General features: G+C 43.7%; 1 protein-coding gene across 10 annotated transcripts in view; it reads right to left on the bottom strand.

Moving 5' to 3' along the window:
• The window catches only part of RAPGEF4 (Rap guanine nucleotide exchange factor 4), a 467,767-nt gene that overhangs the window by 342,374 nt on the left and 98,186 nt on the right, over positions 1–27,207 (bottom strand). For 7 of the 10 annotated variants that reach the window (XM_056536334.1, XM_056536335.1, XM_056536336.1 and 4 more), the window contains 2 exons: positions 21,756–21,844; positions 13,381–13,527 (listed from right to left, as the gene is read on the bottom strand). In XM_056536334.1, coding sequence (XP_056392309.1) covers positions 13,381–13,527; positions 21,756–21,844 — 236 coding nt within the window. Of the gene's footprint in view, positions 1–13,380; positions 13,528–15,975; positions 16,021–16,258; positions 16,277–17,552; positions 17,642–21,755; positions 21,845–27,207 lie in introns of those variants that run through there. The other 3 variants (XM_056536340.1, XM_056536339.1, XM_056536338.1) reach the window with 3 other exon arrangements.

Genomic DNA, 27,207 nt, shown 5'->3' with positions numbered 1-27,207 from the left:
CCCTGTACAGTGGCACACTGCCTGTTCATGGAAAACTTAGAAGGGAATGCAGTGCTAAATCAGTTCTTTATGGTGGGATGCGAAGTTCAGAATGTCAGTTACAATAGCTATAAAGATATAGACAGGCATTTATCAAGCGATTTAGTTAAAGGGGTATTCCAGGCCAAAACTTTTTTTTATATTATCAACTGGCTGCGGAAAGTTAAACAGATTTGTAAATTACTTCTATTAAAAAATCTTAATCCTTCCAATAGTTATTAGCTTCTGAAGTTGAGTTGCTGTTTTCTGTCTAACTGCTTTCTGATGACTCACGTCCCGGGAGCTGTGCAGTTCCTATGGGGATATTCTCCCAACATGCACAGCTCCCAGGACGTGACATCATCATTGAGCAGTTAGACTGATAACTTCAGAAGCTAATAACTATTGGAAGGATTAAGATTTTTTTAATAGAAGTAATTTACAAATCTGTTTAACTTTCCGGAGCCAGTTGATATATAAAAAAAAGTTTTTGCCTGGAATACCCCTTTAATTTTTCTTTACTAAAAATGAAAGCGAGAAAAGCAAGTTTTCCAAAACGTAACTACGAAGTAATAATTTTAAAATGGACTACGGGTAGTCTGGTATTTATTAACTGCGACAGTCGCAACTGCGCAAAAAAAGTCGCAACAAGGTTAAAAATTTACTAAATTTACTCCAGCTCAAACATGGAGCAGAAAAAGCTACTACCAAAGTAAAAAAGGAAAAATTGCTTACGTCAAAGAAAATTATCAACAGGCTGAAACCAGTTGATAAATAAGTCACACATAAGAAAAAAACAAGTAAAGAAAAAATTACTAAAAAGAGGAATACATAAGCAAACATTGATAAATGCCCCTCATAGTGAGAAAATAAACACACAATTTTCAGATTTTTTACTATCTGTCTATCTATCTATCTACCTACCTATCTACCTCCACTGATTGAGAGGCAGAAACAGCGACTATATGAAGAACGAAACGGACAGAGAAACCATAGGTTTAGAAGAAACCAATCGACACGTATTCCATTCATCACAACATACAATGAAGTGTCAAGTAAAATTGATCAAAAAGTAAAAAAACATTGGCACCTGATCAGCCAGAGTTATCCCAAAATTCCAGAGTTTAAAGAATTCCCGTTAATGTCTTACCGTAGATCTAGGAATCTGAAAGATGCACTTGTGAGAGCAGACGTGTCTAAAGGAGTGCAGACACAAAAATATGCTTCTGTGGGTGTTAAGGGGTGTTTCCCCTGTAGGAGGTGCGTGAATTGTAAGTATCTCCAGAAGGGGAATGCATTCACGCACCCCCAAACAGGGAAAACATACCCAATAAAATACTAATCTAAACTGTGAAAGCAACTATGTGGTCTACATTTTATGGTGTCCTTGTAAACTCATTTACATTGGCGAAACGAAATGCGAGTTTAAAGTGAGACTTGGTCAACATAGATATTCTTGTCACGATGCCGGCTGGCAGGTAGTGGATCCTCTGTGCCAGAGAGGGATTGGCGTGGACCGTGCTAGTGGACCGGTTCTAAGCCACTACTGGTTTTCACCAGAGCCCGCCGCAAAGCGGGATGGTCTTGCTGCGGCGGTAGTGACCAGGTCGTATCCACTAGCAACGGCTCACCTCTCTGGCTGCTGAAGATAGGCGCGGTACAAGGGAGTAGGCAGAAGCAAGGTCAGACGTAGCAGAAGGTCGGGGCAGGCGGCAAGGTTCGTAGTCAGGGGAGATAGCAGAAGTTCTGGTACACAGGCTGTAAACACACAAAACGCTTTCTCTAGGCACAAGTGCAACAAGATCCGGCAAGGGAGTGCAAGGGAGGAGACTAGATATAGGCAGGGAACAGGTGGGAACCAATTAAGCTAATTGGGCCAGGCACCAATCATTGGTGCACTGGCCCTTTAAGTCTCAGAGAGCTGGCGCGCGCGCGCCCTAGAGAGCGGAGCCGCGCGCGCCAGCACATGACAGCAGGGGACCGGGACGGGTAAGTGACCTGGGATGCGATTCGCGAGCGGGCGCGTCCCGCTGTGCGAATCGCATCCCCAACGGCCAAGACAGTGCAGCGCTCCCGGTCAGCGTGACTGACCGGGGCGCTGCAGGGAGAAAGACGCCGTGAGCGCTCCGGGGAGGAGCGGGGACCCGGAGCGCTAGGCGTAACAGTACCCCCCCCCTTAGGTCTCCCCTTCTCTTTGTCCGGTAACTGCCTCCCCTGGAATGAGGACACCTGGAAAGAATGGAGGGTTTCCTCAACGGCAGGCAGTACAGCAGGAGTGGGAATGGGGAGGGAGGGCAGAGGGCGAGGCCTGGCACGGGGCAGTGTGACACCAGGACGGGGGCCATGGGGAGGCACAGAGGCTTGCCTGATGGGACTGGGAGGGGGGGAGAGGCACTTCCTGTGGCAGGCAGAGTCCTTAATGACCTTAGGGGGACCGGATACAGGAGGAACCACAGGGTCACGGCAGGGAGTACTGGGAACCGGTTTTAGACAGTTCTTGGAACAAGAGGACCCCCAACTCCTGATCTCCCCAGTGGACCAATCCAGGGTAGGGGAATGAAGTTGAAGCCAGGGAAGTCCAAGGAGAATTTCCGAGGTGCAATTGGGGAGGACCAAAAGTTCAATCCTCTCATGATGAGATCCGATGCTCATAAGAAGGGGCTCCGTGCGGAAACGTATGGTGCAATCCAACTTGGCTCCGTTGACCGCGGAAACGTGGAGTGGCTTGACAAGACGGGTCACCGGAATGCGGAATTTATTCACTAGGGACTCCCGAATAAAATTTCCAGAAGCTCCAGAGTCCAGGCAGGCCACGGCTGAGAGAGAAGAGCAGGCTGAAGCAGAAATCCGAACAGGCACCGTGAGACGTGGAGAAGCCGACTTAGCATCAAGAGACGCCACACCCACGAGAGCTGGGTGCGGGCGTGCGTTTCCCAGACGTGGAGGACGGATTGGGCAATCCACCAAAAAATGTTCAGTACTGGCACAGTACAGGCAAAGATTCTCTTCCTTACGGCGATTCCTCTCTTCCAGGGTCAGGCGAGACCGATCCACTTGCATGGCCTCCTCGGCGGGAGGCCTAGGCGCAGATTGCAGTGGAGACTGTGGGAGAGGTGTCCAGAGATCAAAGTCTTTTTCCTGGCGGAGCTCTTGATGCCTCTCAGAAAAACGCATGTCAATGCGAGTGGCTAGATGAATAAGTTCATGAAGATTAGCAGGCATTTCTCGTGCGGCCAGAACATCTTTAATGTTGCTGGATAGGCCTTTTTTGAAGGTCGCGCAGAGGGCCTCATTGTTCCAGGATAATTCTGAAGCAAGAGTACGGAATTGTACGGCATACTCGCCAACGGAAGAATTACCCTGGACCAGGTTCAGCAGGGCAGTCTCAGCAGAAGAGGCTCGGGCAGGTTCCTCAAAGACACTTCGGATTTCCGAGAAGAAGGAGTGTACGGAGGCAGTGACGGGGTCATTGCGGTCCCAGAGCGGTGTGGCCCAAGACAGAGCTTTTCCAGACAGAAGGCTGACTACGAAAGCCACCTTAGACCTTTCAGTGGGAAACAGGTCCGACATCATCTCCAGGTGCAATGAACATTGCGAAAGAAAGCCACGGCAAAACTTAGAGTCCCCATTAAATTTGTCCGGCAAGGACAGGTGGAGGCTAGGAGTGGCCACTCGCAGCGGAGGAGGTGCAGGAGCTGGCGAAGGAGATGATTGCTGAAGAAGTTGCGAATGTTGGTGCACAATGGTGGACACTTCCGACAGCTGGTGGGTTAGATGGGCGATCTGTCGGGCGATATCAGAGACAACTGGCAGGGGAACCTCAGCGGGATCCATGGCCGGATCTACTGTCACGATGCCGGCTGGCAGGTAGTGGATCCTCTGTGCCAGAGAGGGATTGGCGTGGACCGTGCTAGTGGACCGGTTCTAAGCCACTACTGGTTTTCACCAGAGCCCGCCGCAAAGCGGGATGGTCTTGCTGCGGCGGTAGTGACCAGGTCGTATCCACTAGCAACGGCTCACCTCTCTGGCTGCTGAAGATAGGCGCGGTACAAGGGAGTAGGCAGAAGCAAGGTCAGACGTAGCAGAAGGTCGGGGCAGGCGGCAAGGTTCGTAGTCAGGGGAGATAGCAGAAGTTCTGGTACACAGGCTGTAAACACACAAAACGCTTTCTCTAGGCACAAGTGCAACAAGATCCGGCAAGGGAGTGCAAGGGAGGAGACTAGATATAGGCAGGGAACAGGTGGGAACCAATTAAGCTAATTGGGCCAGGCACCAATCATTGGTGCACTGGCCCTTTAAGTCTCAGAGAGCTGGCGCGCGCGCGCCCTAGAGAGCGGAGCCGCGCGCGCCAGCACATGACAGCAGGGGACCGGGACGGGTAAGTGACCTGGGATGCGATTCGCGAGCGGGCGCGTCCCGCTGTGCGAATCGCATCCCCAACGGCCAAGACAGTGCAGCGCTCCCGGTCAGCGTGACTGACCGGGGCGCTGCAGGGAGAAAGACGCCGTGAGCGCTCCGGGGAGGAGCGGGGACCCGGAGCGCTAGGCGTAACAATTCTATACGTAAAAACAGAATTGATTTACCAGTCTCCAAGCATTTCTTGGAGGCCGTCCACCGGGAACATGATTTTAAATGCATGGTGGTGGACCATATTCCGCCACTGAAAAGGGGCGGTGATAGGGTTGCCACATTACAAAAAAGAGAGTTGAGATGGATCTATGACCTCAACTCTCTGAAACCTAATGGTCTTAACGTGGAGTTTGTGGTTTCCCCTAAAATAATGATGTAACTATGCTTGTGTTCTTAAGTGGCAGATCTGTGAACAGTGGTATTTTGATTTATTAGTGATATTAAAATTATTCTCTTTTCTTGTATTGCAGATCAATTAAGATGTCACATTCCGGACAAGCAGCCCTTAGAAGACACAAAAAAGAGGACCAAAGCCAAGAACCGCAAATATTTTTTTAGTTCAATGGTTATTTTTTAGCATAAAATTTTTTTTTCACTTTTTTCACCATCATAGTGACAGCACCCGAAACATAAAACGGATAACTACTCATATTTCTGATATAGTGTTTTAATTCCCACAGGTACACCCTGGTATGAATGAATTTTGTGTGAAGGGTAGCTGTTTGACACCTCTGTACACAAAATACAGCCTGGTGTATAACCCCGATCAACAGAAGGTGAGGATTCACTTGGTTTGAGTGGGATATGCGTGCTCTGGGGTCCTATGGATTCTAGGAGACGCACCCAGGACTGTCTTTAAATAACAGAGTGCAGTGTCTAAGCCCCGTGAATGTCATATGACAGCAGGGTGATACCGTGGAGGATTATATATATATTTTTAGTAACGTACTCTGCCAGTACCTTACAATTAAATGCAGTCTACATTTACCCTTATTAAAGATGGCGCTTTTGGATCACTAGTTGCTACTGAACATGCGCTGGGTGCCACGGAGCTTGGCCGCGCTGCATACGTCACCACCGGACTGATAGTCTAAGTGGTTCCCATAACTACGGGACGCTGTCACTGTGATTGGTTGAACTCCGGGAAACCGGAAGTAAGTCCCGGCGTCCCATGTGAGACTCGGGCTTGCGGTATATGGCGCGCTTATTAGCAGGTCAGTGTGGAGACGGGACTGCTTGACCCGGTAATGTTTTTAATTTCTACACTACGTCACTTTTGACACTTACACAGATAGCACATTTATCTTATCTCTTATGAATATTAGAGATCGGACATAAAATGTATGTTTATCACAGTATAATACACTGTTTGGATTGTATAATTATGTATTATATGAGAAATTTTTTACTTTATTTTCATGTCAGAATGTCATGTGATTTGTTAATGATTGTGATGTCACAGATGGGGGAGTGTATTTAAACCCCGCATATATCACTTGTAAACCACTTGAAAATGGCGGTGTGAGATCGCCGAAATGTTGTCTTGTTCCTTGGAATAAAAGCACTTTGATTTAGCACAATTCTTGGTGTGCTGCCTACATTTATTCTATCTATCTATCTATCTATCTATCTATCTATAAAAAGACATATATAAAGACACGTTCCCTCCAACAAGCCACACCCCCTGCAAAGGCATGCTCCTTCTATTTTTGGCATGCAATCTCTTCAGCACATCTCAGCCCATCTGAGGAAAGGTGATATGAGGACAAGATATGAGGACAGGCTATGAAGTCAGGATATGAGGACGGGATATGAGGTCAGGATATGAGGACAAGATATGAGGACGGGATATGAGGTCAGGATATGAGGATAAGATATGAGGTCGGGATATGAGGATGGGATATGAGGACGGGACATGAGGTTGGGATATGAGGATGGGATATGAGGACGGGATATAAGGTCGGAATATGAGGACGAGATATGAGGATGGAATATGTGGTCGGGATATGAGGTCAGGATATGAGGATGAGATATGAGGACAGGAAATGAGGACAGGATATGATCACAAGATATGAGGGTGTAATATGAGGTTGGGATATGAGGATGGGATATGATCACAAGATATGAGGACATAATATGAGGTCGGCATATGAGGATAAGAGCATCATTGTTGCTTTTCCTCTCTCAAAAGGTTTAGGTAGGAAGATCGAGCAATGCTGAATACTCTCCTAGTACGTAGATAAAGAACATCTTTACCAGCCAAAGCAACTGCTTATTTTGCCAAGGTTTCAGTCCGATCCTAACCCATTGGTAGAAAGAAACATGTTAAATGAATTTTATGCTAAATAATATAGTCATCCTTATCCGTGACTGCCTGCACTTAAATCAAATATAGCTATAAAAACTGCATTTTCAGTCAACTAGCTTACTGTAACTTACTGCATCTTTTTTGTCTGTCAGCATCCTTTTGACAAGATATTTCTAGACAGTTGCTGCCAAGGCTATGCCAGAAATAACACAGTACGCCAGGCTGTGTTTCTTGCCCTACATCTTACAGTGCACTGCGATGAAAAGGAGTTAACACTTGCGTTTTGTCGATTTTCCAAAGAACCTTAATTTTTCCAAAGATGACCCTACAAGACATCTTCTATGTCACTTAAAGGAAAAAGGATTTCATCAAGCTCCTAGCACCTACTGTATTGTCATTCCACTATGTGTACAATGTTAAACTGTCCACTCATCATATAAATATTTTAGTCATCTCTGACCTAAGATGCTTTGCCAGCTCCATTATGCCTTTCAGCTGCTATCAAGCTTTAGTCTAGGTCTTGAAAGTAGAGCGTGGCCACAGAAACTTGTTACAGAACTGTGAGCTGTCCAATCGCGTATAAATTATTTACTGTGCTACAAGCCCACTAGCTGCACATCCCGAAATATATGACTGATGGGAAAGCTGCTTTCTGCTGAATGGAGTTCTTAAGTAAAGATTTTTACCATCTCCTGCTGATCCCAACATTTTTTGTCCTCTACATCTTCCCGTCTGCTTACATGGTCACTTTTTATGTGATGTACCTACACCCAGGTTACAATAAAATAAGAAATGCCAGGACCAGGTCAGTGGAATCCACCACTTCTAGACTCCAGGTCACGGCGACCAATCTAGGGTTTTTCCCAAAAAAACGAGTTCCTCAAAGGGACTTAAAATACAATATATTTTATTGGCATTGCGTTTGGGCTCGGTACAACCAGAACCTTCATCAAGACACTATATTGGAAGTACCTGTGAGGAACTCCATTACCGGGTTGTAATGTCCCAGTACAGGACATGGTCCTGTACTACCCTTAGGCCCTGTCAGGTTGAGTCCCTCAGTGACCTGGGGGCTCCCTTGCAAGGTCTCCCCCTGTTGGTTTTATAAAGGTGTGTGTGTGTCACCTTAATGCCTAGACAGGATCCCTATGTATAGGTAGTATAGAGGACCTGTGGGAGGTCTCAAGGACCTGTGTAAGTCTGTCACATGTTATGTTATGCAGTACTAGGCTAAATATACAGCAACAGAAGAATGCAGCAGCACACTGCCAGCACAAGGATATAGGTGAAACATGAACATGCAGATAAAACATGGAGAGCTGTACAGCTATGGTGTAATAGATGCAAATGTGAAACTATGAGATAGTGAGGCACTTGGCTCACAAAATTGTGCCTCACTATCTCATAGATTCACATTTGCATCTATTACACCATAGTTGTATCTGCATGTTTTATCTGCATGTTCATGTTTCACCTATATCCTTGTGCTGGCAGTGTGCCGCTGCATTCTTCTGTTGCTGTATATATATATATATATATATATATATATATATATATATATATTTAAAATATTAACAAAATTAAATATCTGAAATGTAAAAATCAAACATTTGTACATCAAAATCCACCCAAAAAAGAACGTTTATAATAACCTACAATATTCAACAAATTTATACCAACTATTTTTATGTGTATTCTACATACCATAACACCGACACTTTATACATGGAGAACATGGTAAATCTGTTGGTTTCCAAACTAAACTGAGGAAACGTCTCTTTTTAAGCAATCCAAATGGAAATCGTTAACTTGGGTTTCTTCAGCTTTTCTGGTGCACGGGAAACAAAAATGTGGCTGAATGGTACTTGCAAATTCCAATGGATAGTCAGGGGGACAATGTTTGATTTTTGGGGTGCATAGGGTTAGGTTTCCTGTTTCTCCATTAGATTTGGTTACTTTACTATGACCCAAGAGATAGGCTACGTATTAATGGGGCTTTACCAGAACCTTTGGTGTTGTGGAAGGGAACCAGGGGGTCTCCTCTGTCTCATCTCCTATTTGCCTTAGCTATCGAGACCCTGGCTGTCAAATTTGTAGTCCCCCAGGGATTAATAGTTTCAGGAGGGGACCTCTACACTGATGACATTCTGTTGTTATTTGCAGATGCTATGGCCTCTTACTGGCGGCTATGGATCTTATTGGCATGTTTGGTACCTTCTCTGGTCTAGCCATCAATTGGGCAAAATCTGCTAGTGGATGTTAACTCTGAACAGGAGATTAATTTTAGGTTGTCATGCAGTTACTCTCAATGTTTAATTATTTGGGGATTAATGTTTCCCATAAGGTTTTGGACTAAAAAACTTAATCTGCAACCTAAAAATAACTAAATTTAAACAGAAATTAGAGACCTTGTTTAAACTACCCACTTGTTGGTAGGGCCAATATGCTCAAAATGCTTTGGATGCCCCAGCTACACTATGTGCACCCCCATCCCCACATATGGATACCCCTACATCAATGGGTCATGTAGAACTCTTTTCTGGCGTACATGGCCCCCAAGGATTAATCTGGAAATGCTGTCATATACACACATACATGTACTGTATATTTTATTGGGACATTGAGGGAAAAATGAGGTGTGCTGTCAGCATGCTATCTTGTGCTAAAAAATTCCACAGGAGCAGACAGGGAATGAATACAGCAGCTGCTGGCTAACTGTGTGAGAGTGTTTAATTTAACTGAATGAGAAAAGGACAGTTGCATATATGTCTGCCATGTGTGAATTCACCCTTATCCCCTTAAGGACGAAGCCCATTTTGACCTTAAGGCTCAGTTTAGAAGATGTTTGCTGTGGGGATTTGCTTCTAAACTGGGCGGTTCCCGAGACACGTGTCATCAGAGAGCACTTAGACAGAAAAGAACAACCTTAACTTCAGACGCTCATAAGTACTGAAAGGATTATGATTTTTTAATAAAAGTTATTTACAAATCTGTTTAACTTTCTGGAGCCAGTTGATATATAACAAAAAAGTTTTTTCCTGGATAACCCCTTTAACCGTTTAGGTTTTTAGTGGAGGAGAAAACTCAAAATCGAAATTTTTTTGCAATAACATGTTCTTGCAGCCCCATTTTATTTTTATTTTACAAGGGTTAAAAGAAGAAAAAGCCCCCAAAATTTGTAATCCAATACCTCATATGTGGACGTAAAGTGCTCTGCGGGTGCACTATAGGCCTCAGAAGGGAAGGAGCGAGATTTTGGAGAGAGAATTTAGCTGAAATGGTTTTTGGGGGGCATGTCGCATTTAGGAAGCCCCCATGGTGCCAGAACAGCAAAAAAAAAAAAAAAAAAACACATGGCACCTTATTTGGGAAACTACACCCCTCAAGAAACGTAACAAGGGGTACAGTGGACCTTAACGCCCCATAAGTAGGGTATCATTTTAATTGTATGGACCTAAAGAATAAAGATAAGGTGTCATTGTTACCGAAAAATGTACTGCGTAGAAACGGAGGCTGCCAAAATTTACAAAATGGCGTTTTTTCTTAAATTTTGTCGCACAATGATTTTTTTTCCGTTTCGCTGTCGATTTGTGGGTAAAATGACTAAGGTCATTACAAAGTAGAATTGGTGGCGCAAAAAATAAGTCATCATATGGATTTTTAGGTGCAAAATTGAAAGGGTTATGATTTCTAAAAGGTAAGGAGGAAAAAACGAAAGAGCAAAATGAAAAAACCCTCCGTCCCCAAGGGGTTAAAGTTGGACGTGAAAATGAAAAATTTAATTTTTTCACTAAAATGCTGGTGTTACCCCAATGTTTTCATTTTTACAAGGGGTAATACAGTAGGGGAAAAAGCCCCGAAAAAATTGTTACCTCATATGTGGACATAAAGTGCTCTGCGAGTGCACTACAGGGCTCAGAAGAGAAGGAGTCACATTTGGCTTTTGGAGAGAGAATTTTGCTGAAATGGTTTTTGGGGGGCATGTCGCATAAAGGAAGCCCCCCCATAGAGGCAGAACAGCAAAAATACCCCACATGGCACAACATTTGGGAAACTACACTCCTCAAGGAACATTACAAGGGGTACAGTGAGCCATAACGCCCCACAGGTTTAAGTTGGATGTGAAAACGAAAATTTTTATTTTTTTCACAAAAATGTTGGTGTTTCCCCAAATGTTTAATATTTACAAGGGGTAACAGGAGAAAAGCACCTCAAAGTGTGTAACCCCATTTCTTCTGAGTATGGAAATACCCCATATGTGGATGTAAAGTGCTCTGCGGGTGAACTACAATGCTCAGAAGAGAAGGAGCACCATTGGGCTTTTGGAGAGAGAATTTGGCTGGAATTGAAGTCGAGGGCCAAGTGCTTTTACAAAGCCCCCGTGGTACCAGAACAGTGGACCCCCCCCCACATGTGACCCCCTTTTGGAAACTACACCAATCACGGTATGTAACAGTGAGCATTTAAACCCCACTGGCGTTTGACAGATTTTTGGAACAGTGGGCTTTGCAAATGAAAAATAAAATTGTTCATTTTCACATACCACTGTTCCAAAAATCATTCAGACACCTGTGGGGTGTAAATGCTCACTGCACCCGTTATTACATTCTGTGAAGGGTGTAGTTTCCCAAATGGGGTCACATGTAGGTTTAGTTTTTAGCGTTTATGTCATAACCTCTGGTATGATCAGCCACCCCTGTGCAAATACCCAATTTAGACCTCAAATGTGCATGGTGCTCTCTCACCCCTGAGCCGTGTTGTCCGCCCGCAGGGCTCTTTACGCCTACATATGGGGTATTTCTGAACTCGGTAAAAATTGTGTAACTTATTTTGGGGGGCTTTTTCTCCTTTTACCTCTTGTGAAAATGAAAAATAAATGAAAAACCCAGCATGTAAGTGTAAAAAAAATAAAAAAATTTTTAAAGAAACATGCTGGTGTAGGCCCAATTTTTTTATTTTTAGAAGGAGTAAAAGGAGAAAAAGCCCCCAATAATTTGTAACACAATTTCTCCTGACTACAGAAATACCCCATATGTGGCACTAAACTGTTGCATTGAAATACAACAGGGCTCCAGATTGAGAGAGCACCATGCACATTTAAGGCCTAAATTAGGGATTGCATAAGGGCGGCTGAGGCTATGTTCAGATGGTGGAATGTCCCCATTGAAAAGTTTTGTGCAGACATTCAACTGACAGCGGAGCGCTGGCAGAACATGCTGGCCCTATGAGTGCTCGGAAGTGCGCTGTCTCCTAAATATAAATTTCTGTGTGGACTCCACTTACTGCGGACTCTGAAATTGGTAGTTCCGCAGAAATTCTGCCGTGTGCACAAAAAAAGTAGTTAGAGCCGCCCTCAAATTGACAAAGTCCTCACTGAAAAAAAAAAGTAAAGTTCATTTCAGTGAGGACTGCCGATACTGCCGCGCACCCGCCAATCCCGCCGCACCTGCACACCCAATCACTGATCAGGTTAATTAAATGGGGTCCGGGTAATTAAATGGGTGTCAGGAAGAAGAAGTCTGATAAACCTGATCAGCGCAGCGGAAGGGCACATTTAATGAACGCTGTAAATATATGGTGGGATGTGCGAAGGTATTGCATCATCTGCTGTATATATACAGCGTTCGGCAGGGAAAGGGTTAAAGTATATTTACACGTACTATATATGCTACAGATTTTTGTTGTGTTCATCTATTTATATTGATTTAAACAGTATAGAATTTGCTGTAAAAAATCTGCAGAATATATTTTAAAACAAAAATCTGCAGCCTACACAGTAAGTGTGAACATACCCTAAGGGTAGGCACACATATGGCGGACCTCCTGCAGATTTTGTTCAGTGTTTCTGCACCAAAACAAATAAATATTTGAAAAATAATTTGCAGAAAATCATCAGCCAATTTGCAGCATGTGAAGAAGCCCAGTAGCTCTGGGCAGAACTGGCAGGAGTGCTGTCGGAGGAGAGTAGGCCGGGTGGGAGGGCTTTGAAGAAGAGCTGAGGGGGAGAAATGAATTCTGGGGATTGCAGTACTGAGCAGCTACTCAAACAGGAAGTAATGAATAGTGATATCGGCTAAGAAGGGGTTCATATTCACAAAAAAGATGAATATTTGGTGGTTTCAGAAATGGGACTTAATCAATGTTATATGCTTCTGCACAATTTTTTACTTGATGTCGGAGAACCCCTTTAAACCTCACTCTTTTCTAGGTCCAGTGTAGCAAAATAAGTTTAAGGCTCCTGACATCCTGACATCTTTGTTTCTCTACATCTGAATATCCTGGCCATCAGATCCTTATTAAATCCCAAGTCTGCCAGTCTGCCGCTAATGTGAAACGACAGACACGTTCTTCAGATAGAATCCATTTCCAAACATTACATATGTCTCAACAGACAAAAAGCTTTCCGTACTGCGATCTGGTGTATTCCCGCAACTGTTACTTTCTGTGACTCCATTTGTTATTTACAGCTTTCATATGTCACATTGCCATCTCAATATGGAAACTGTCAAACGGATTTCCATAATTCTGTGAAGTGTTTTCCCTTTAGCGCATGTCAGTAAACCTTTTCAGCGCTGACACATAAAATATGGCAATAAAGTTATTATAAGCCTCACTGTTTACTTTTAGCAAATCCAAATGCCTACCTCCCACAGTGCCTTAAAGTCCTTCTGTTCAATCCGTAAGAGCTCGCTGTATTCCCTGGTAACAATGGTGGCATGGCGGGGTGTGTTATCCAGTATTGACTCTCCAAAAGCGGTTCCGACTCCCAGCGTGCATATGATGACTGCATCCTAGAGTAAAGGTGGAAAGTAGTTATCGGAAGTGCCCCCCTTATGAGACACTGTCATCGAAAAGTTACAACTAGATAAGCGATATGTAAGCACAGTTGCTTCTAGATGTCAACTCTAAAGCCTGAAGAACTGTGAATACATTTCTGGACTGTCAAGGCCGTGTTCACATGATGCCAATTCCATGGCAAACTCTGGGGTCAAATCTGACAACAGTCTGCATCTCAAACATGTAAATAGGGTCTACGCGTTGGCAGTCACATGCAACTAGAAAATTGTCATTATCTTTTGCCGCTGTGGAAAATGGTCCGCCATGGAAATAAGTGTCATGTCAAATGTTTAGGATTAGCTCCATTAAAGTGGAAAACTTTTTTAATTTTTTTAATCAACTGGTGCCAGAAAGTTAAAGGGGTTATCCAAGAAAAAAACTTTTTTTTATATATCAACTGGCTCCAGAAAGTTAAACAGATTTAAGTTAAGCAGATCTCCCGGTGCATATACCCGCTGACTATTCGGACATCCACTACCATCTCCTGGATATACCCCCGCTACTCCCTAGGACCTCTACTCCGTGGGATTGCAGAACAGGAGGGACCGCTAAGCAGAGCGACTAGAACCAGATAGTGTGCTCAGTGAGAGCTGCCCTGAAGGATCTCCTATTCACTGTAACACATCGTGGAAACACCAATAACGCTAAACCGTATCAAATCGAGCTATTGAAGCCTGTGTTATAACATTGATAAGGTAGGAAGAATGTTACAGTATTCTGCTTTAATGTGAGTCCTGCATCTATCAACTATATTGAGTATTACGTGTACTGTAGAATCACTTCACGCTCATCATCATTATCTTTATCTGTTCTTTAAAGGAGACCTCTACCTCCACTCTTTCTTGAACAAAGCCTACTTTATCAGTGTATCTCCTTGAGTACCCACTGCAGCCGAATATCCTACTATTATTAATCCACCTTCTTGAATATCTATAGTTGTAAGTACATTAACCCACTTTTCATTCTCATTACTGCGCGCCGATACACACGCTTCTTCTCTGTATTAGTTCTATATACTTTGGGTGGAGACTAGCCAGGATCCACACCTGTGTATCTAGGCAGCCTTTAAAGGGGAACTCCGCCCCTAGACATCTTATCCCCTATCCAAAGGATAGGGGATAAGATGTCAGATCGCCGGGGTCCCGCTGCTGGGGACCCCGGGGATCGCTGCTGCGGCACCCCGCTATCATTACTGCGCAGAGCGAGATCGCTCTGCACGTAATGATGGGCAATACAGGGGCCGGAGCATCGCTACGTCACGGCTCCGCCCCTCGTGACATCACGGCCCGCCCCCGTCAATACAAGTCTATGGGAGGGGGCGTGGCGGTCATCACGCCCCCTGCCATAGACTTGCATTAAGGGGACGGGCAGTGATGTCATGAGGGGCGGAGCCATGACGTCATGCTACTCCGGCCCCTGTATCGCCCGTCATTATGCACAGAGCGATCTCGCTCTGCGCAGTAATGATAGCGGGGTGCCGCAGCAGCGATCCCCGGGGTCCCCAGCAGCAGGACCGCGGCGATCTAACATCTTATCCCCTATCCTTTGGATAGGGAATAAGATGCCAGGGGCGGAGTACCCCTTTAAGGGAACCATTCCAGAGCTAGTATTACTCTAGCTATCAACTAATATACAAATCTGTTTAACTTTCTGGAGCCAGTTGATATATATATAAAAAAAATGTTTTTTCCTGGATAACCCCTTAAACAGATTAGTAAATAAAAAAATCTATTAAAAAATCTTAATTCATCCAGTACTTATTAGCTGCTGAATACTACAGAGGAAATTCTGTTCTTTTTGGAACACAGTGCTCTCTGCTAACATTATGACCACAGTGCTCTCTGCTGACATCTCTGACCATTTTAGGAACTGTCCAGAGAAGCATATGTTTGCTATGGGGATTTTCTTCTACTCTTGACAGTTCTTAAAATGGACAGAAGATGTCAGCAGAGAGCACTGTGGTCATGATGTCAGCAGAGAGCACTGTGTTCAAAAAAGAAAATCATTTCCTCTGTAGTATTCAGCAGCTAATAAGTACTAGAATAATTAAGAATTTTTTTAATAGAAGTAATTTACAAATCTGTTTAACTTTCTGGCACCAGTTGATTTAAAAAAAAAAAAAAAAGTTTTCCACCGGAGTACCCCTTTAAATGACAATAGGGCTAAACGCAGTGGCATAGCTATAGGGCAGTGGTCTTCAACCTGCGAACCTCCAGATGTTGCAAAACTACAATTCCCAGCATGCCCGGACAGCCAACGGCTGTCCGGGCATGCTGGGAGTTGTAGTTTTGCAACATCTGGAGGTCCGCAGGTTGAAGGCCGAACTAGAGGGGTTCGGTGGGTGCAGACCACACTTGTGTGACATCCACAAGCGGCAGGTGATCATCCCGTAATGGTGTCACCCCATCTCATGTCTTCCTCGACAGCAGAAAACCAAAAACACAATGGGGGAGATTTATCAAAACCTGTGCATAGGAAAATTTGCCAAGTTGCCCATAGCAACCAATCAGATCGCTTCTTTCTTTTTTCACAGGCCTTATTAGAAATGAAAGTAACAATCTGATTGGTTGCTATGGGCAACTGGGCAAGTTTTCCTCTGCACAGGTTTTGATAAATCTCCCCCAATCTTACTACATAACATGCATTAAATGCTAACTCAGTACTGACAGATGGACATTTACTGACATAGGAATAGAAAGCAGCAGCAGTGCAGTGTTTTTGACTTTGAACAGTTTTTTTTTCTTGGAATTTCAATCAAACAAGTGAAACTTTATTCAAAATGGAGTGAAAAGTTAAAAACATATAGGTTTTTTTCTTAAAAAACTGATGCAACCGGACACCATTTTTCAAACCGTATACGGTTTAAAACCGTATATGGGTTAAAATTTGTACACACGTTTTGATACAGTTTAGTCAGGTTTTGAGGAATCTGTTTTTCATCAAAAACCTGATACGGGAACTGTATTGCAAAAACGTGGTGTGAACGCAGCCTAATGTACATACTTTATCACATTCTATACGAATAAAATGCATCTGCTATGTTTTCACTCTATTTATAAGAGAAACCCTGCTTTAAAATGAGTTTACTTTAACTATATACTGTGCTATACAGTGGTCCCTCAAGTTACAATATTAATTGGTTCCAGGACGACCATTGTATGTTGAAACCATTGTATGTTGAGACCAGAACTCTATGGAAACCTGGTAATTGATTCTGAAGCCCCAAAATGTCATCCAAAAATAGGAAAAAGTGAGGATTAAAGAAAAATAAGCAGATAACTAATATAGATAAAGCAAGTCCTTACATATAAAAGTAATAAAGATCTGCTGGGAGCTGTAATCACTATCTATGTCAGTGTTTTCCAATCCAGGGTTCCTTCAGCTGTTGCATAACTACAACTCCCAGCAGGCCCGGACAGCCTTTGGCTGTCCGGGCATGCTGGGAGTTGTAGTTTTGCAACAGCTGGAGGCACTCTCGTTGGGAAACACTGGTCTATGTAGAGGACAGGAGCTTCTTCAGGGTCCTGTACAGAACACGCAATGTCCTAAAAAAGTAAAATGGAGCCGCCCTTACTTGATGTCCAAGCAGCTAACCATGGCACAGGTTAAAAGTAGTACAGAACATGTAATACCTTCCTGTACTGTAGGGGGCGCTACCAGACAGCCAGTCAGTGCATGCACTTTAAGAATACAGGGGTTTTACCAGTGAATTCCCATTCTGATTGGTCGGTTCTTCCTGCCATTGACAGGTGTCGCAGATTCCATAGCATTGTATGTTGAGTCTCAATGGTCCAGAAAAGACCATTGTATGTTGAAACTATTGTATGTTGAGGCCATTGTAAGTTGAGGGATCACTGTATATAGTTTACTGTAAAAACTATACTGTTCTGTATTACCATTCCCCTGCTAACTGTGTGTATGTGGGTCCAAAGTCATTAAATGAGAGATGTTTATGAAGTATTACTCAATCTCTAATTACCATAACGAGGGATCGGAATAAAACAGACGAATGGAAAATAATGTTTACACAAAGTTCATTTTCTGTCACACAATAACTGCGATCGCTTCTGCTCCAATAGACGAGGAAGCGAGCGGCAATGGAAACTGACCCTGTACCGCCACCTGGTGGAGCACAGAGGCTACTTCATCATTTGTTCATCTATTATAGCATTTCCCAACCAGGGTGTCTCCAGCTGTTGCAAAACTACAACTCCCAGCATCTGGCTGTCCAAGCATGCTGTGAGTTGTAGTTCTGCAACAGCTCGAGGCTCACTGTTTTAAAAACACTGACCTATAAATTTGCCTGATAAAGAGGCCTCTGCAAACATTACTTTTATAGTTGGCCAATTAAAGGGGTATTCCAGGATTTTTTTTTTATTTGACTATGCTACAGGGGCTGTAAAGTTAGTGTAGTTCATAATATAGTGTCTGTACCTGTGTGTGACGGTTTTCTCACAATTCTTCTGTGATTTTCACCCCACTATCTATTTTTAACAGTATACAAAATGACTGTTGTCTCGGATTTTTCCCAGCTTGTAATGCGGCCGAGACCTGACATCACTAGTCAGCTGATGATAGGGAGCCTGTCTGCTTCAGTGGGTGGAGGGATCACTTGGTGGGAGAGAGATCAATCTGCAATTAATGCAACAGCTGTAGACACCCTGATTGAAAACCACAGGTCTTTTGAATGGATGCAGCTCATTTATGTTTCAATGGGTGGGGTGGCTGATGTGTGGGAGGGAGGAAAATGGAATTGTGGGATTTGTAGTAAAAAAAAAAAAGAAGAAAAGTCAAACAGGAAATACCAGTTCACAAACAGCTAGCCACAGTGTTATGGTAATCTCACAGCATAGCCATTTAGCCCCAAGACAAGCGCAGATCCTTCCTAAGCATGTCCATTGCTGTCTGCCAGGTATGTACTAAAATCACCTTATGGTGGATAACCCCTTTAAGGTTTCAGTATTATTATAGTTTTGTCTGTTTTGATAGAAAAGTATTAACCCTGTAATAATGTGGGGTTGTTTTGGCATTAATAACTGGGCTCCATTTTTTAAATCTTTCATGTGTGTCTTTATGCGGTATTAACTTTGGAATGCCTTTACTGACATACTGTACTTTATATTAGTGGTATATGTTTGATGATAAATGCAGCCTTATTGTGAAAACTCCAAAATATTGGGAAAAATTGGAAACATGTTTTTTTTTTTTTTTTATAATATTTTTATTGTGGTCACTGTGCAGTAAAAAAAGACCTTGGGGAGATTTATCAAAACCTGTGCAGCAGGGCTCAAGACTTGCAGAAACACATGGGAATGGAGTTCCTGCACTTTTTCCACAGCAGAAACACTAAACCCATTAGTTTCCTATAGCAACCAATCAGATGGCTTCTTTCATTTTGAACAAGCTCCTTTCAAAATGGAAGAAGCGATCTGATAGGTTGCTATGGGCAACTGCTCCACACTTCCTCTAAACAGGTTTTGATAAATCTCCCCCCTTATCTTTATTCTGTGGGTCGGTACGATTCCTTTTTTGTGTTCCGACAGCCATAACTTTTTTATTTCTCATCCAACACAATTATGTGGGGGCTTGTTTTTTGTGGGAGGAGCTGTATTTTCTTTTGGTACCATTTTTGCAGAACATGCTAAATTTTTTCCACTTTTTTGCATATTTGTTTATTTTTAATTTTTTTTTATAGCAAATGATAAATTAATGACCAATGCATGTTTAGTAGCCCACAAAGACAAGTTTTCAGAAATCACTAAGGCTGGAATTCAACTTGTTTTTTTTTTTTTTGGGGGGGGGGAACGCCAAGAAAAACGACAATTCTGCCGCATGGCGTTTTTTTTTGCCAAAAAACGCTGTGGCCAGATGTTAGCTGTAAATCAATGAAGAAACACAAAATTCTTTTTCCACTTGGCGTTTTTCAGTTTGGCGTTCTTTAAATCCTTTTGGCGTTTGTTCACTCTTTTTCAGCTCCTTGGAGGCTTTGCAAAATCGCAGCATGTTGAGCCTATGGCGTTTTTTCCCCTGAAATCATGGTGTTTTTCTCCCATACAAGGCTATGGGAGAAAAAAAATGCCAAGAATAGCGATCCAAAAAAGTGATAGAGATACGGTACCTATTTTAATAACATTTCGTAGGGTACCGTTAAATAAAATTATAAAAAAGATACTGTAGTGATGGAAAAAATTGTATTTAAGGAAATTTTTTTATAACGAAATTTTTATAAATTTGTAAACAGGGATCAATTTTTGTGGGCAGGCAGGGCACTAAAAATGTAGATGACAATAATAAAAATGTAGTGTGTGTGTGTTTTTCAAGTCTTTTTATCCTTTATTTTTTCATTTTTTTTAGGTAGTACTACTACTCCCAGCATGGAACCCACTGTTCCATGATGGAAGTAGTACCTATACTAACTGACAGATCTCCCCGGGTCCGTTGCGATCCTTCTGTATAATGTATAGATGCGGCCGGCCGCTCTTCTATGGTCCCCTGCACTGCCGTATATATATACAGTGACCTCCCGACCTATGTGGCCATCGCATGTTGAAGGCAGCATCCACATACGATTTTGTATGTCAGGGCCATCGCATAAACGGCTATCCGACAGCGCAAACTGCTTCAGCTGCTGCCGGATAGCCATTTACGGTGCCCCGAGTGGTCCGGTGATGGTCTCTTACCTGTCTTCGGGGCTCTGGAGCATCCTCTTCGAGATTCCCTGCATCGCCGGCGCTCTCCTTCATCGTCATCATGTTGCCGCGCACATCGTCCCGTCATCCAATAGGAGCGGCGTGCGTAGTGATGGCGGCGACGGAGAGCGATGATCCCCGGGAAGCCGAGACGTCCGGAGCGTCATGGACACCCCGGGGCCGTGGCGACAGCGATGGAGGGCGACATCCAGGGCAGCGGTGACGAGCGGTGATGGTCCGGAGCGGCGGGGACAGGTGAGTATAACTTCCTATTCTTGGAATAGGGTTCATTTGGAACGGATTACCATCGTATGTTGAGGGACCACTGTACACCTATTCATATTTCCCGCAGAGAGCTGTGATTGGTCAGATGGTTCCAGCTAATCACAGCTCTCTGTGGGAAATATCAATATGTGTATATATAAGTCAGTCCAGGGGACCATAGAAGAGCAGCCGTCCGCATCTATTCATTATACAGGAGGATCACAGCGGGTGTCAGGAGTGACATCCTCTGTGATCTTTCCTTAACTGCAGGTACTACTGCTCCCAACATGGAGCACACTCTGCTCCATGCTGGGTGCTGTAGTACCTGCATTAATAGACAGATCGAAACAGGTGTCAGAAGTTACACTCTCTGCGATCTGTCAATTAATGCAGGAATTACAGCTCCCAGCATGGAGCAGAGTGTGCTCCATGTTGGGAGTAGTAGTACCTACAGTTAAGAAAAGATGACAGCGGGTATCACTCCTGACATCCGCTGTGATCGTCCTATCTATTGCAGAGATGTGGAGCGGCTTTCTCCTGCGCTCGCATCTCTGGACTATACTCCATCCAGTGATGTGAATTCCCGCTGAGAGCTGTGATTGGCTACAACCATCCGGCCAATCCCCATTCTGGGCGGAAAATATGAATGTGATGTTCTATTCACATCACTGGCCGGAGTATAGTTCAGAGAGGGGATATGTCTATTAGTACAGGTAATACTACTCTCATCATGGAACAGACCAGTCCATGCTGGGAGTAGTAGTACCACCTAAAAAATGTTAAAGAGAAAGAGAAAAAAAAATGAAACACACCCACACACTTTATTTAAAATGTATTTTAACTACATTTTTTCCCATCCCTACTGCATCCTTTTTTTTCCTTTTTTTTTTTTTTTGGTACCCAACAAATTTTGGAAAAAACACCAAAAGGGGCCAAAAATGCAATTTCCACTCAAATGCAAAAACCCCGAAAAACAGCTGAAAAAAAGCCAGAAGCAGGTAATTGCACTGGCTTTTTTCTGGCATTTTTTTCTGTGAAAAAAAAACGCAAGAAAAAAAAAACAAGTGGAATCCTAGCCTTATATTGTAATTTATAATAAAAACGCAAAACCAACATTGCTCAAGAAAAACAAAAAAAAAACAAATGCAAAAGTAGAGTTGATACAAAAATCTCCCCCATAGTGTTTTTCTATTATGTGTTCACAATCCCTTTAATTCTAGATACCTTACCTGATGGCTGTTTGTCTCGGTCACTTTGACATCCAAGGATCCTGTAAGCACCGCATACCAACTCGTCCCAATGTCACCTTGGCGATACACTGTAACCAAAGAAGAGACGCCATTTTTATAACCTTTCAAAATCTAACTTTTCAGAGTTAATATAACAAAAATTCTGACTAGATTGCAGTTACCTGTGTCATGGCAAGCAATTCTACCGGGCACGTGTACATATTTGTTTAATATTATTGTCAGTACTGTGGTCCCTCAAGTTACAATATTAATTGGTTCCAGGATGACCATTGTATGTTGAAACCATTGTATGTTGAGACCAGAACTCTATGGAAACCTGGTAATTGGTTCTGAAGCTACCAAAATGTCATCCAAAAATAGGAAAAAGTGAGGATTAAAGACAAATAAGTAGATAACTAATACAGATAAAGCAAGTCCTTACATATAAAAGTAAGAATGATCTGCTGGGAGCTGTAAATCACTGTCTGTCAGTGTTTTCCAACCAGGGTGCTTCCAGATGTTGCAAAACTACAACTCCCAGCATGCCCGGACAGCCGTTGGCTGTCCGGGCATGCTGGGAGTCGTAGTTTTGCAAAAGCTGGAGGCACCCTGGATGGGAAACAATGGTTTATGTAGAGGACAGGAGCTTCTTCAGGGTCCTGTACAGTACACGCAGTGGCCCAACTGGAGCCGCCCTTACTTGGTGTCCAAAGGAGCAGCTAACCCTGGCACAGGTAAGGAGTAGTACAGAACTTGTAGTTCCTCCCTCTACTGTAGGGGGCGCTACCAGACACCAGTCAGTGTATACACTTCAGTAATACAGGTAAAGAGTAGTACAGAACATGTAATACCTCCCTGTACTGTAGGGGGCGCTACCAGACACCAGTCAGTGCATACACTTCAGTAATACAGGTGATTTACTAGTAAAATGCCTAATTCTGATTGGTCAGTTCCTCCAGTTGTGACATGTTTTACAGATCTGGACGGTCTGTAGCATTGTATGTTGAGTCTGGTTTCAAGTTACAATGGTCCGGAAAAGACCATTGTATGTTGAAACTATTGTATGTTGAGGCCATTGTAAGTTGAGGGATCACTGTATACAAAAAAAGGACAGGTTAGTTACTACAGATTTAAGCATATCACCAGCGAAAATTAAAAACTATATAGGAATATTAGATCCTTGTGGGCAATACATTTGTGAAGCTTCAAAACTCGGTTGTGCTGCAGACTTTTCCTTCTTCCCAAATGACTAGGAGGAAGTTGTTGTCTTTTGCTTTCATGTTACAGACACAGTGGAGCTGTAGACCAATCACGGCCAACCATCTCTACAAGCTTGTTGGCTCACATAATACTTGCCGCTGCATGTCCTAGGGAAAGCGTCTAAGTGTTCAGACCTATACCGATCATTAGACTTAAAGGGGAATTCCAGGCAAAAACTTTTTTTTATATATAAACTGGCTCCGGAAAGTTAAACAGATTTGTAAATTACTTCTAATAAAAAATAAAAATAAAAAATCTTAATCCTTCCAATAGTTATTCGCTTCTGAAGTTTTCTGTCTAACTGCTCAATGATGATGTCACGTCCCGGGAGCTGTGCATGATGGGAGAATATCCCTTGCATGATGGGAGAATATCCCCATAGGAGCTGGATAGCTCTCTGTACACATGATTCTCCCATGCATAGTACCATGTATCCTTTCTCCTACCTTTCTGCAGCATGTTTGAGCTGTCCTCCAAGGTTTCTCTACCCCCTGTCCACTATCTGAACTGGTGTGTAACCCCCTCCTTCTGCCTGCTGCTATCACTGAGAGAGCAAAAAGTCTGTCCAATGGACTATTTTACTCTGAGTAACAGCTAAATGGGAGGCAAGTGTAAGGAAAAAAACTATTTTGAAGGTTTCTTCATTTTTAAGTCAGGAAACAAATCCGTAATTAAAAGAATTAGTTCAAAGGTGTTTAAAGCTGTCACGATTCGGCTGGCAGGAGGTGGATCCTCTGTGCCAGAGAGGGATTGGCGTGGACCGTGCTAGTGGACCGGTTCTAAGTTACTACTGGTATTCACCAGAGCCCGCCGCAAAGCGGGATGGTCTTGCAGCGGCGGTAGTAACCAGGTCGTATCCACTAGCAACGGCTCAACCTCTCTGACTGCTGAAGATAGGCGCGGTACAAGGGAGTAGACAAGAGCAAGGTCGGACGTAGCAGAAGGTCGGGGCAGGCAGCAAGGATCGTAGTCAGGGGCAACGGCAGGAGGTCTGGAACACAGGCTAGGAACACACAAGGAAACGCTTTCACTGGCACAATGGCAACAAGATCCGGCGAGGGAGTGCAGGGGAAGTGAGGTATACATAGGGAGTGCACAGGTGAACACACTAATTAGAACAACTGCGCCAATCAGTGGCGCAGTGGCCCTTTAAATCGCAGAGACCCGGCGCGCGCGCGCCCTAGGGAGCGGGGCCGCGCGCGCCGGGACAGGACCGACGGAGAGCGAGTCAGGTACGGGAGCCGGGGTGCGCATCGCGAGCGGGCGCCACCCGCATCGCGAATCGCATCCCGGCTGGAGGCGGTATCGCAGCGCACCCGGTCAGTGGATCTGACCGGGGCGCTGCAGTAGCGAGGATGTTGCGAGCGCTCCGGGGAGGAGCGGGGACCCGGAGCGCTCGGCGTAACAAAAGCATTTACAGGATAAGTCTCATGCATAAAAACATAAGTTTTAGCTCGCAGGGGATACGTTTTAGATGGCGGGGGGTCCAAGCACTGGGGGCCCCCACGATCTCTTGTATAGAGCCCCTGTGTTGTAGCACAGGAGCAAGTTACGACCCCCGCCTGAAGCGGAGGCCACCAGGTCCCCTCCATTAAGCTCTATGGGAGAGCCGAAGGTTGCCGAACGGCTCTCCCATAAAACTATATGGAGGGGGCATAGCGGGCTCGGCTTCGGGCGGGGGTCATAACTTGCTCCTGTGCTACAGCACAGGGGCTCCATACAGGAGATCGTGGGGGACCCAGCGCTCGGACCCCCCGCCATCTTCAGATAGGGGATACGTTTTTTATGCATGAGACTTATCCTTTAATTGGGTGATCAGCCACCAGGTCCCCTCCATTAAGCTCTATGGGAGAGCCGAAGGTTGCCGAACGGCTCTCCCATAAAACTATATGGAGGGGGCATAGCGGGCTCGGCTTCGGGCGGGGGTCATAACTTGCTCCTGTGCTACAGCACAGGGGCTCCATACAGGAGATCGCGGGGGACCCAGCGCTCGGACCCCCCGCCATCTTCAGATAGGGGATACGTTTTTTATGCATGAGACTTATCCTTTAATTGGGTGATCAGCCCCTGTGCAAGAACATTATATACAAGGAGAGTTATAGTTTTCTTTTATACCCTATACATAATAAATATAAATATATAACAGATGTACAGTTGTGTCTGCAGATCTAAGCAGCAAATACAACTCACAGATTCCTTTTAACCCCTGAAAAATGCAACCAAACATTGTTTTTTTGTTTTCATATTTTCTCCTCACATTCTAAGAGTCTTTCCTTTCCCATGATGCTGTATAGGGCTTGTTTTTTGAGGGAAGAGTTTTGAGGGACTTTTGGCAGTTCAATCTTATGTTGTTCATAATGGTGCAAAAATGACACATTAACAATACCAAATTTGTATAGTTTTTGTTTTGTTTTACTACTTGCTGTGTGAGGGCTCCTTTTTGCTGGTGAGCTGTAGATTTTATTGATACCACATTGGGGTAAATGGGACCTTTTGATCATTGTATAATCCTTTTTTTGGGGGGATGTGAAAAGACCAAATATGGCAATTCTAACATAGGATTATAATTTTTTTTTGGTAATGGTGTTCACCAAGCAGGATTAATATTGTTATATTTCTGATTAGTGTTGAGAGAACCTACAGTAAATACGACCACACCTAAATCTGATGGCTCAGCCGTTCCTTGCTTTAGTCTGCATAAATTAGTGACACTTTCCCAGCGCTCTGGGTGCCTGGAAAAGTAAGTAAGAATTCTACTAAGGTTTTTCACCCAAAAACGCCCCAAAAATTCCCATTCTGCCCCACAGTGTTTTTTCTGTGAAAAAACGCAGCAGCCAGATGTTAGCTGCCAGTCAATAGGTAACTGCAAAATGCCATATCCACTTGAGGTTTTTCAGTTTTGTGTTTTTTTTATTTATCCTTTTTCATCCTTTTTTCAGCTATTTTGGGAACCCTGGCAGTTTTAAAAAAAATGACCTCTTGTTGAGACTTTAGCGATTTTTCGGAAATAGCTTGGTGTTTTTCTCCCATAGTAGTGGCACCATTCGACCTATCACCGCTCTGAGCGGCATATATGAATCAGTGATGTGAATTTCTATTCACAATACTGGCCGGCGGTATAGAGCAGAGATGCGGAGAACAGCAGACAGTCTCTCTGCATCTCATAAAGTTAAAGGACGATGGCAACGGGTGTCAGGAGTGACACCCGCTGCAATCTGTCCCTTACTGCCCTTACTACAAGTACTACTGCTCCCAACATGGAGCACACTCTGCTCCATGCTCGGAGTTGTAGTACCTGCATTAATAAACAGATCGCAGAGGGTGCCACTTCTGACACCTGTTGTGATCGCCCTTTATAATCTATAGAAGCCGGCAGCACGGCTGCACCCCTCTGCTCCCCTTCCCCGGAAATGTGATGAATTCTGTGATGTGAAGTTTTCTTTACATCACAGATTCATAAATGCCGCTGAGAGTTGTGCATTTATGAATATGAATCTGTGATGTGAAGAGAACTTCACATCACAGAAGTATACAGTGCCAGGCTGTGAAGCAGAGAAGTGTGGTCGTGCCACCGGCTTCTATAGTTTATACAGGAGGATCGCAACGGGTGTCAGGAGTGATACCCGCTGCGATCTGTCTATTAGTGCAGGTACTACAGCTCCCAGCATGAAACAGTCTGTTCCATGCAGGGAGTAGTAGTAATATCTAAATAATGTTTATAATTGATACAAATTATACACACATAATAAAACACATAAATAGGATACATTTCTAATAAAAAGTTACACAAAATGAATTTAAAAAACCATTATTTTTACAATTACATGGCCCCTTTATATATTTTAAATATTGTCGGCTACGTTTTATGTTCCTGCCCGCTTAAATAAATTGGTCTCTGATTGAAAATTAATAAAAATTTCATAGTAAAAAAATGTAAATTTCGTTCTTTTTCCATCCCTACTGCATCATTTGAATTTTTTTTAGGTACTGAACAAAATTACAACTGCCAAAGGGGCCAAAAATGCAATTTCCACACAAAGGTAAAAACTCCAGAAAAGAACGCAGGGAAAATCAGTGGCAGTTTTTCTGGCGTTTTTTCTAGCATCTTTTTGAGCCTAAAAAAACGCAAGACAAAAAACCTGACTGTCATTCTGGGCTTTTTCAGGCAACCAAAGCACTTTGAAAGCAACAC

Source organism: Hyla sarda, chromosome 8, assembly GCF_029499605.1.
Source record: "Hyla sarda isolate aHylSar1 chromosome 8, aHylSar1.hap1, whole genome shotgun sequence".
NCBI lineage: Eukaryota > Metazoa > Chordata > Amphibia > Anura > Hylidae > Hyla > Hyla sarda.
This window is presented reverse-complemented; position numbering and strand designations above follow the sequence as displayed.